Below are 12,235 nucleotides of genomic sequence, written 5' to 3'. Positions count from 1 at the left end.
GATCATGAAAGAGAGAAGAGGAGATCATGAAGGGGAGATGTAATATCAACTATTCATTCTCGTTTAAAATAATCAATTATATCCTATTATATTAGGCAAGCAATTTCTGTATTTATATATCTGGTTTTTTTATATCTGGTTATTTATGTTTTACGGATCTCGAAAACGGCCTTAACGATTTTCACGAAATTTGGAACATAGTAGGTCTATGATATAAAGATTCGATTGTACTAGGTCTCATTCTTTGGAAAACTCGCTGAACGACATTAAAAGGATAATTCATCCTTGGAAAACAGATGATAATTTCGTCGTCTCTCGATAACAGAAGATGCGTGTGCCCGTGTGGGAGAGAGACAGAATATTATTTCTAGCTGTGTAGTCATAATCAATCAACGAGAAATTTTATCCAGCTACACAATTTAATCGACTTGATCAACATAATCTGATTTGTTGACATGACATGATAATCCTCCTAAACTGGAGTATATCATAATTTTCACAGTTGATCATCATCTTACAATTTCAAGTGATTAGTGAGTGTTATTTTGTTATTCAATTTGGTTTGTATATATTCTGAATTATATATATTTTTTTGTTTTCAAATGTTTGAACAGGAAATTGAACCTGTATTCAAGTGTATGGAACATAACCTACTTTCTGGACTATTTATAGTGTATAAATGAGAATTCGGGGAAGAAACAGTTTTGGGCTGTACCTGTGAGTCCTTCCCCAATCATTTTGGAGGATTTTTTCGGTTTATCAAAAGTCAATAAATAAATAACGAGCGAAAGTCGGTGCCCCGATATTTTCTTTGAACAAGAAATTATATTTTCTATAATTTCATAATGAATTTTCTCAATTAAGATGAAATATTTTGTTAATTTATTATTAATTCTACATTGTTAGAATACGATAGAAGAGAAGATCATGAAAGTTAGAAGAGAAGATCATGACAAAGAGAAGAGAGGAGGTTGAAACGAATGTTATGGAGTGAAGGTTGAGTACAAAGATAGAGGAAGAAAGATGAAGAGAAGAAGGAATTGGATTGAATAATCGTCTTTATCAAGGGCGGAGTTAGGACTCTAGGTCCTCTCTGCCACACAATTCTAATAGGAATAAGAGAAAGAGGCAGTGGAAGATAGAGATAGAGTGACAGAGAGAGAGGGAGTGAGAGTGAGACAGTGACGAGAAGAGAGAGAAAGCATTGTACGTGATAAGATTCGATTTTGACGTAAACCTGATTTGAGATCCATCTCTACCTCCCCATATTGAGATACACTTCAATTTGACAGCATTCCTTATGAGTAACATCTATGCTTTCCACCTTACCAGTGCTGACAAAAGCCAAGTGAATCCGAATGTAGTAAGCCACTCTGCATAATATGTGGATCACATATGATTCGAATGCAGAATGGAAATGTCTGCTCCAGTATATGCACTTCCCAGTTTACAATGTTTCCCTACTCAATTCTGATATCTATAATGTATATAGATATATTCTCTCCACGGTGTGCATTGTCTTTCTGCTTTTATATAGTATTATTGATAGAGTGTATCTGTATTTGTATTACTATTGTATTTTATATAACCTTAAAGTGAGAAATCTGGTGTGCGCACTCACACAGCTTACCTTGCCTTTATGAAAATTGATCACGCTAGTGTACTCGCGCATCTCAAGTTTACTATTCAAAGATATGAGACAGCTGGTGATAGGTCAATAACGCTGGAAACACACGAGGTCTGCTATCCCTTCGTAGTGAATGATTAATAGAACCAACAGTTGCCAACAGTTTGCAATTTAATAATCACATTTTCTCGGATTTCAAGCTTATTTTCAATTTTAGGTGGAAATGTTACTAGTCATTAATTGCAGAGATTTTCATGCTCAATCTTTTCCACTTGAAATTTTTTGTTCAAATTGTACATGCAGGCTGATAATTGAGAATCTATAATCAAACTTTGCATAGATGGGGCAAAGCTCCTGAAATTTCTACAGATATAGGACTTGGTGTAGTTGATAGAGCTTATCAATGACTATTCCAGGTATAAATTTGATCAAAATCGTTGGAGCCGTTTTCGAGAAAATCGCGAAAACCCCTGTTTTTGACAACATTTTCGCCATTTTAGCCGCCATCTTGGATTGCATTTGATCGAAATTGTTCATGTCGGATCCCTATAGTGTAAGGACCTTACGTTCCAAATTTTAAGTCATTCCGTTAACTGGGAGATGAGATATCGTGTACACAGACGCACATACACACTCATCCACACACACACACACACACACCACACACACACACCACACACACACACACACACACACACACACACACACACACACACACACACACACACACACATACAGACCAATACCCAAAACCCACTTTCTCGGAATCAGGGGACTTTGAAGCGTATAGAAATTTAGAAATTGGGGTTCCTTAATTTTTTTCGGAAAGCAATACTTTCCTTACCTATGGTAATTGGGCAAGGAAAGTAAAAACACTCTTATTGTTTGGTGTGGCGACGACCGTTTCGTGCTGGTGTTGCACATTCTCAAGCCAAACAGAAACTGAAGTATTTAAGGTTATGAAGGTGAGTATTTGGTCAGAGTGGGAGTGGAGGGGACTTTTGGCGGTTGATAGAGGAGGATTTAAATAAGTTTGTCAAACAGGGTGTGGGAAAGTTGATTTGGTCATTTAGAATATTGTTTGGCTGTTGTTTGGTGTACTTGTATATTTCAAACTGTTCCAGTACATCTAATTCTCTGTTTTTGTGGGGATAGTGGAGTATTTCAAGGATATTATCTATGTGAGGGTGTAATGGCTCTCGTGTGTTCTTTGAATGTTATATTGAAATTTCTGGCTGTCTCTAATACTCACCCTCATAACCTCAAATACTTCAGTTTCTGTTTGGCTTGAGAATGTGCAACACCAGCACGAAACGGTCGTCGCCACACCAAACAATGTGAGTGTTTTTCCACTTTAAAGTAATATAAAATACAATAATAATAATAATAATAGTGAAAACAAGATGGATAACCAACAATGTATTTTTGTATATTATATTCTCACTTCTAAGATGGATTTTTAATTTACTTCTTCTTCTTTTCATTTTATTAAAAATTTTCATAATTTTCAGGTTCTCTCTCGTGCAATGAAACATGGTTAGCGACCACTATCGAGGAGGCCGTGGCAGGCAGAGAAGTGGACGCAGTTGTGACGTCATCACCCTCCCGTATCTGTCCACTAGCCGCCAGTATAGCTCCCGCCAATACACTCTTCTTCACTTCCGCCTGTCCTGAGGTCAGTAAAACCATAAATATATCTATCAACTAGTGACCCCCTGGGTTGGAGAGCTCGCTCAAGAACTATTGTATTGTAATCTTAAGGTGGGTACAGATTTACGCGCCGCGAACATGAGCAATTCACTTTTAATCAGCTGATGCCAAGCTTTTTATAACTGTATCTTACCGTTCATGTGAAAATACATATATAGTCAGCTGATTAGAAGTGAATTGCTCATGTTCGCGGCGTGTATATCTGTACGCACCTTTAGAAACCCGCAACTTCTAGGGCCTGTTTACGAGCTCGGGATTTAGCTAAGTTCTAGACTTGAAACAGCTGGAGTCAGAAAATTGGCTTTCCGAAACGGGGCCTAGTCGCAGTCCACGTTTAAATTAAATCTCGAAAAACTAGAAAATTGAACACAAAATAAAATAAAGAGAAAATAGTGTAAAGTATCAGCTATTTTTAATTATTTAGGAATGTTTCATTTCGTCAAGGAAAAAAGTTTCCAATTTTAGAAATGAGAAAATAAAGATTATCATAAAAACTGCGACTACGCCCCGTTTTTGAAGCCAATTTTCTGACTCCAGCTGTTCAGGGTAACCGTCCACTAGAACCGTTTTCAACCAATCCGTTCGGCCGTTGGATCGGACGAATCTGCCGGCCGTTAATTCGGCCGAATAAAGTCGTCTATTGGAACCGTTTACGTCAGTCCAGTTGCCAAAATTATTGAATCGACTACAATCATAGACACCAAAATTTTTCATAAACGATGATTATATTGAGATTTTTGAAATTGAATGAACAAATATACACTGAATTAGTTATTCATTACAAGAATCTTACCTTCAACGAATATCCACTAGATTAGTTATTTATTATCAAGCAATCTCTGTTCACAGATTCATTTGAACATCAAGACGATGATATCTTTTGTCTCGCATATCCCACAATGGAATTTCCATTGCAATTTGTTAGCTCATAGAAAATCCATTCTACTCTTTAGAGGAATTCAGGACAGTGGTACGTAGAATAAAATTATTAATTTCAACTATTACATGAAATAGTTAATTATAACGTAGCCCTACTATGGGTGAACTATTGATTGCTATCAATTGATATTGTTGTCTCTACTCATTTTAAGGATTTTTCATCATGTATTTTGACCTAATTATGATTTTATTATGTATCGTAATTTTATGAAATATTCTGTGACGTAGCCTTATGTACTACTGTATCGCCAGGCTAAATGAATTGATTGATTGATTGATTGATTGAACATGCTCTTGAACCAAACTTATCAAATTTTCATTGTCCAAAGTTACATCTTCATAAAACAAAACAATTAGAAGAACAAACAAGACTGTAAAACAATAGGTTTATCAACACTTTGTTGTCTCAGCTCGACTAGTTAGTTCGGCCTGATAGAGCCGGAAAATCCCATTCAATTAGGATCGAAAAATTGATCGGCCGGAGGCGGCCGTGCACGGCTGTATGAACCTGTTGCAATGGACGAGCATCTATAGCTTTCTTTGTTGGGGGATCGTTCGGACGAGTTTGGTAGTTTTCGGCCGATGCTAGTTCGGACAAAATCGGTTCCAGTGGACGGCCCACCTCAATATATTTCCATGAATGATTGACTTGCACATTCACGGCTTCATGATACATATATTGATTTTTTAAATTGAATGAACAAATAAATATCCACTGAATTAGTTGCACATATCGATACATTTCAGCTCCCTCTACATTTACACTAAATTCCTTTTCAGGCCCACCTAAATGTAGAACTTAGCTAAATCCCGAGCTCGGAAACCGGCCCTAAATTATACAGGAAAACACTCTTCTCCACTTCTTCCTGTCCTAAGGTCAGTAAAACCATAAATTCTTTGGAAAAAATGTGTAGTACAAAACGGTACTCTTATATTATACTCAGCTGTTGATAAGGAAGCCTTATCGCTCGGGTGCTAACTGTTCGTTTGGCAAACCTTTTATTTTATAAGGGTAATTATAATTTTTCTAGTTAATTCTCTCTTTTCATGAGATTTACTCAAAAGATTCATCACAATATCTATCAACTAGTGACCCCCTGGGTTGGAAAACTCGCTCAAGAACTCTTGTATTGTAATCTTAGAAACCAGCAACTTTTAATTATACAGAGAAATTTCACTGTGAATGGGACATTCCTCTACACTTAGGCATGTCCTGAGGTCAATAAAACCATAGATATATCTATTAACTAGTGACCCTCTGGATTGGAGAACTCGCTCAAGAAGTATAGTATTACAATCTTTGAAGCCCGCAAAACCTGTGTGAGTTGAGTCTAAAGAGAATGTGAAGGGGTTCATTATGCAACCCGCAATACACCAAGAAACTGCTCACGATTCGAATACATTCTGTCCAGTCAGCATTAAAGTTGCGCCCTACTCAATCACACGAGCAGTAGAGTGTTGTAATTTTTACATCCAATTTTTTACGTTTTATTTACTCTGTTTACTGTCAGAGAATATTAATCAATTGTATAATTAATGACCCATATGAATAAAACCAGAGCAAATGCTCATGAGCAAGAGCATGGAGCATAAGGTTTTGCTCATGAGCAAAAGGTAGAGGCAAAAGCATTTGCTCATTTTTATATGAATAAGCTTTACCCTATACTCTTACCTTATGCTCCTGAACTCTGGAGCAATTGCTAACGTATTTTTAAGATTTTTCATCAACTGATTCGCTTTTGTAGCCTTACTTTGTTTTTATAGCTCACGGAAGCGCTAAATATGCAAGTAGGGGGCACCGCTTGTGTTTGCGTTGTCTGCTCTATTTATGAATAGAGTTTTAGGTTAGTTGAGTTTTAGAATTTTGACATAATAGCATGGAAAAATGTCATCCCTATAATAATATTCAGCATATTCTTATAATATCAATAGCCTTCCTATAATCGTCTACACTCTCATCTTCTTAAATGCCTATTTCCTATTTTGTGATGGCTATCTTTATAGCAGGTAGCTATCTTTTGTATTTATTCTTTTGTAGGGATAATGGTGATATATATCATGGTTGAATTTAAATAGAGTTTTATCGTTCTCAACTATTGGTTGTTATCGTGTCTGGTATATAGTTTCCTCTTCCTCATACGAATTAGTTGACGCATTTTACTATGAGCGAAAGGTGATAAGCTGCTCTAGACTAGACTCACCTTTTTTGAAGCATTTGCTTCAAAAGTTGAACAAATGCTCCAGTTTATTCATACAATTTTGAGCGGAAGCTTTTACTTTTGAGCAAATGCTCAAACTATTTTTTTGATGAGCATGAGCAAAAGGTTTTGCTCACGTTTATTCATAGGAAATTAAGCAAATACTCCTTATTTTAGAAGTATAAGCAAATGCTCAACTTTATTCATATGGTCCATTATTTCTATCTCATTTGATTATTTTACGCCTATGAACATTTGCATGATTACCTTTTCCTTTCCCAATAAGGTACACCAAGCAAAGCCAATAATTCTGTGTTATTGGTTCGTTTACAGTCCCCGTATACAGTCTTTCCCTATCTTATTCACTGTGGCGACTAAATGGCACCTAAAGACTGAACCATTGCTCGGTTGATACTGCAACTCAGTGGAGTGATGGGGGGAAAGTCTTGGAAAGCATAGGTGACTCATTCACTGACACCACCCCATTCAATAGTTTTGTGCAGCAAAAAAACTGACACTGTTGTACTTTTTACAACAGCGCGTCTGCCGGAAGGTTAATCGAATGGCAGGCATTTATTTTTCGCCATACTCCACAGAAAGCAGCTGTTTTCCAGTCCCTACGTAGATCTGGAAGACCTTGTTTGCAGACGACGTCAGAAAAGGGTTTCTTTTCCGGTCTAGGCCAGAAAGTTGTCTCTTTCCAGCCGCTTATGGAAGCAGTTAATAAGTCATCCGCTAGATCGGGCGAGTGTCCACTTTCATCATCAGCTGAAGTCGCCATGGTTTCAGTTCCAGTTTCGAATCAAACTAATTCGCTTTGCAACCAGTTTTATTCAATTATTTATTGTTGATTAGTGCATTCCTTCCGAATTTTCAAAAATGCTTGAAGATGACTGTGGTATTCCAAGTGAAATTTTAAAATAATCTGAAATCCTGACTGCAAATCTTCTACCACTAAAATCAAGAGATAGGTACGATAGCTTAACGAGTATTCTTCATTTTGTATTCTTTATTCATTTTGTCAGCAATACTTGTAGTGTGGCAAAAAATATCGTTCGCACCACGGGCAAAAATGTTTTTCCAGCTCCCAATCTTTTCTAGTCCTCGACCTACGGCCTCGGACTTGAAAACCGATTTCGAGCTGGAAAAATCTCATTTTCTGCTCTAGGTGCGAAATATACTATTACAATCACAACATCGAAGATAATGGCGGAATATAACTAAATATAATTCATAAATGGAAATACACTGCTATACTTCTATTCGTGATATAAACTGTTTACAGCAACATATATTTATACTATACCAATGAAGCCATATCAAAAAATATGTTTGAACAGTATAAATGTTTGAACAAAATTAATATGTTCCCATAATCATATTTCATCGTAGCCCCATATTCAATGAATAGAGTCTGATTGTGTCCTCTGGGATATTTCAATTGCCCAACGTATTCACTCATCGGAAAACCGTGTGAAAATCTATAGTGTAGCTCACTGGAAGCGTGAAAACTCACTTGTGAAAAACGAGAAAAGCGTGAAAAGCTGCAGGCTGTTTTCGTCTGGCGGAAAAACTATCTTTGTGTTTCAACAGACTAGATCTGGGGCTCCAGGGTTCATCGGATTTGGTGTGGGAAGGTTAGAGAGAGTGAGAGACGGAACGTGAGAGGTGGGTGGGAGGATTGGAGAATGAGTGAGAAGAGAATCTGATTTGGTGAGAGGAGGTGTGAGAGAGAGATAGTGTGAAAGGGTGAGGAGGATGGAGGGATTGGATATGTGGGGGGAAAGGAAGGAGAAAGAGAGAGTGCGAGTGAGAGAAAGAGATAGTTAGGAAGAGGAGGATGGGAGGATTGGAAAATGAGGGGGAAATGGGAGTAGAAAGAAATTGATTGATTGAGTACTTTATTTATGTAGATTACAATATATACTGGCTTATACACCTATATACAATAGCTTACAATACAGCAAAATTATAGATTAATTTACATAATATAGACTAAGAAAATAATTATTGAACTGTAAATGATATGAAAAAGCAATTTGTAATATAATAACTATAGATAATAATTATATTGTTATGCATCTACATAAATTGGCGGAGCTTTGGACATATCATGTCCATTCTTCGGAAAGAATATTAAAAATATCCTCCCCACTAACTAAAAAGGAAGGAGAAAGAGAGAGAATACGAGAAGAATGTGTTGGAAGATTATAGTGTGAATGGCAATGCAACAAGTACGCTTGGAGGAGGAGGAGGAGGAGGAGGAGGAGGAGGAGGAGGAGGAGGAGGAGGAGGAGGAGGAGGAGGAGGAGGAGGAGGAGGAGGAGGAGGAGGAGGAGGAGGAGGAGGAGGAGGAGGAGGAGGAGGTGGAGGAGGAGGAGGAGGAGGAGGAGGAGGAGTAGGAGGAGGAGGAAGCGGTGGTGAGGAATCGATATGGATAATAATACAGGATGGGAGAGAGCTTGGAAGATCACTTGTATGCACTCTGCAGCTGCTTTTCTGATCAAGAAACGTACGTCACTAATCTGATCACTGCAGCTCTGATCCTTTCATCAAACTACGTCACAAGTTTTCAATTAGATCCTTACGAAGCACGGTTTACCTGATAGGGTAACCGCCCACTGAAACCGTATTCAACCGATCCGTTCGGCCGTTGGATCGGACGAATCTGCCGGCCGTTAATTCGGCCGAATATGGTCGTCCATTGGAACCGTTTACGTCAGTTTAGTTGCCAATCATTGAATTAACCACTATCATAGTCACCAAAATTTTTCATTAACAATGACTATATTGGGATTTTAAAAATTGAGTGAACAAATATCCACTTGAATTAACTATTATCATAGCCAAAAAAATCATAAACAATGTTCATATTGCGATTTTGGAAATTGAATAAACAAATATCCACTGAATTAGTTATTACTTACAATAATCTTACCTTCAGATCCTATTTGTTCAGCAATCTTTGTCCACAGATTCCTTTGAACATCACGACGATGATATCTTTTGTCTCGCATATCCCACAATGGAACATGCTCTTGAACCAAACTCATCAACTTTTCATTGTCCATAGTTACAACACTATAGAAAAGAACAATTCGAAAAAACAAAAATGTTGTTTTTCAGATCGTATTTGTCCTAGGAATCTTTGTCCACAGATTCCTTTGAACATCAGGACGATGATATCTGTTGCCTCGCATATCCCACAATGGAACATGCTCTTGAACCAAACTTATCAACTTTTCATTGTCCATAGTTACAACACTATAGAAAAGAACAATTCGAAAAAACAAAAATGTTGTTTTTCAGATCGTATTTGTCCTAGGAATCTTTGTCCACAGATTCGTTTGTACATCACGACGATGATATCTTTTGTCTCGCATATCCCACATTGGAACATGCTCTTGAACCAAACTCATCAACTTTTCATTGTACATAGTTAAAACTTTATAAAAAAGAACAAGTTCAGAAAACAAAAACAGACAAGACTGTAAAACAATTTTGAGGTTAGGATGACGTTGTCTCAGCTCACCTTCGGACGGATTGAGCCGGAAAATCCCATTCGATTCGGATCGAAAACTTGATCGGCCGTGCACGGACGTATGAACCTGTTGCAATGGACGAGCATCTATAGCTTTCTTTGTTGGGGGATCGTTCGGACGAGTTCGGTAGTTTTCGGACGAAAACGGTTCCAGTGGACGGCCCACCCTAGTCTGATAATAAACAACCAAACTTCCAAATATTGATTTGAATTCTATAATGTTCATTCATTTTCACATTTTGATTCTTTTTAAAATTCATTCAAAAAGTACATCTTGATAGATTTTACATTTTTTCTAATCGTTGGTAGAATCCTGCATTTTTTATTCATTCCCACATTTTGTTTCCTGTTGAAATTCATCCAAAAAAGTTTATCTTGACATTTTTTCTAATCGTTGGTTAGAATTATTCTGCAATGATGATTCATTCCCAAACTATGTTTCCTGTTAAAATTCATCCAAAAAATACATATTGACATTTTTTCTAACCGTTGGTTAGAATCCTGCAATGGTGATTCATTCCAACATTTTGTTTCCAGTTGAAATTCATCCAAAAAGTACATCTTGACATTTTTTCTAATCTTTGGTTAGAATCCTGCAATGTTGATCCATTTTCACATTTTGTTCCCTTTCAAAATTGATTTCAAGGAGTAGATCTTGATAAAATTTAAATTTTTTTACAGGATTTATCTCCGTTTGGAACTTCAGTGGCATTATTGGCAACAGCTGAAGCCGTCGCTCATCTCACTAAGCGCTATAGCTGGAGATCCGTCATACTGCTTTATTCAGGTAAGAACTTCATAGTAGTTAAAGTCTCTCTCATATTCCTCCACTGTTATAAGTGAAGATAAATTCATATTACATGTTGTGGGTGATAGTATCTTATGTCACATGGACGGGGAGGGGCCTTTTGCAGTCGAGAATGAAGTTTCTAGTCGAGGCGTCAGCCGCGACTAGAATTCATTCGAGCACTGCAGAAGACATCCACGTCCAAGTAACGTACACTATTTTTTGTCATAATAATCTAAAGAAGAATAATTGAGAAATATAAAACATCACCTGCTTGTTCTGAAGCTACTACATGCATTCTATAAACATAGCCTAGTTTACAGATTTCAAATCAGGGATTTTGCGGAGGTTGACAAAACTTTCACCTGCAGCGCTGAAGGTGGTTTTTTTGTAGCAGTTTTTCTGTTCCCATTTCGGAACTTGGAAACATACTCGACTGTAGAGAAAACCACGGTATTTAGATGAAAACGGTAGGGGTCATGAAATGTTTGCGCAGTGGCCAGCCAGCTAGATTGCGTCATCGCCACCAACCGAGGTTATCAACACCTATTGGCAATTCATGAAACTTATTTTTGTTAAAAACAGATGATTGGATAAAAATTACGTCAGCAACATCGGAAATTTAGCACAAACATGCGCGTGACACCTACCGTCTTCTTCTATATACTGTGGAGAAAACATCACGGTTTCATTACAGTAGAGCTTAGAACAGTTATGGAATAGACACACTGGGAAGTCTAGCCTCTGAAGCCAACATCCACTGCCATATCGCCCCATCGTGACGTCAGCATCGGAAAGAAAACTTCAGATTGTGTCTATTTCAGATGGAAGTAAATTATCATTTACGAAAATGGTGCGCTCCCGCTGAAATGGACACAATCTGCTATGGAAAACAATGTAAACAAACTGTACAGAAAAGCTTTCTATCTGATGCTGACGTCACGATGGGGCAATATGGTAGTAGATGTTGGCTTCATCGATTTTCAGTATGAATATACAATGGGGCGTGTATATTCTATGATACTGGTCTAAGCAGTAGAGTATGCTGTAATGGGAATCATATATGTTTATTTGATCTGTAAAGAGCCGTTTACCGGCTTCATTTCATGCATGGAAAACAGCTGAGATTAAATGACTATGACAAAAAATCTGGTGTGGCGCACTCACACAGAGTTTTCTTGCAGTTATGAAAATTGATCACGTGACGCTAGTGTTCCCGCGCATCTCAAGTCTACTATTCAAAGATTTGAGCCAGCTGGTGACACGGCAATAACGTTGGAGACACACGAGGTCTGCTATCTCTTCATAGTGAATCATTCAATAGAATCAACAGTTGCCAACAGTTTGTAATTGGATAATCACATTTTCTCGAATTTCGAGCTCATTTTCAATTTTAGGTGAAAATGATACTGAACATTAATTGTAGAGATTCT

At 37.4% G+C, this 12,235-nt stretch overlaps 1 protein-coding gene across 1 annotated transcript; it reads left to right on the top strand.

Moving 5' to 3' along the window:
* Positions 1-3,138: 3,138 nt before the first annotated feature.
* On the top strand, positions 3,139-10,802 carry LOC120356502 (the record flags this gene model as incomplete). The annotated part of the gene is given in 2 exon segments (XM_039445444.1): positions 3,139-3,302; positions 10,697-10,802. Coding segments are annotated over 2 exon segments (270 nt in total), but the record flags the coding sequence as incomplete, so codon positions are not given.
* Between the last annotated feature and the right edge of the window lie 1,433 nt (positions 10,803-12,235).

This window comes from Nilaparvata lugens, unplaced genomic scaffold (genome assembly GCF_014356525.2).
Source record: "Nilaparvata lugens isolate BPH unplaced genomic scaffold, ASM1435652v1 scaffold6931, whole genome shotgun sequence".
Taxonomy (NCBI): Eukaryota; Metazoa; Arthropoda; class Insecta; order Hemiptera; family Delphacidae; genus Nilaparvata; species Nilaparvata lugens.
Note: the sequence above shows the minus strand (reverse complement) of the source record. Positions and strands in the feature narration are given on the sequence as shown.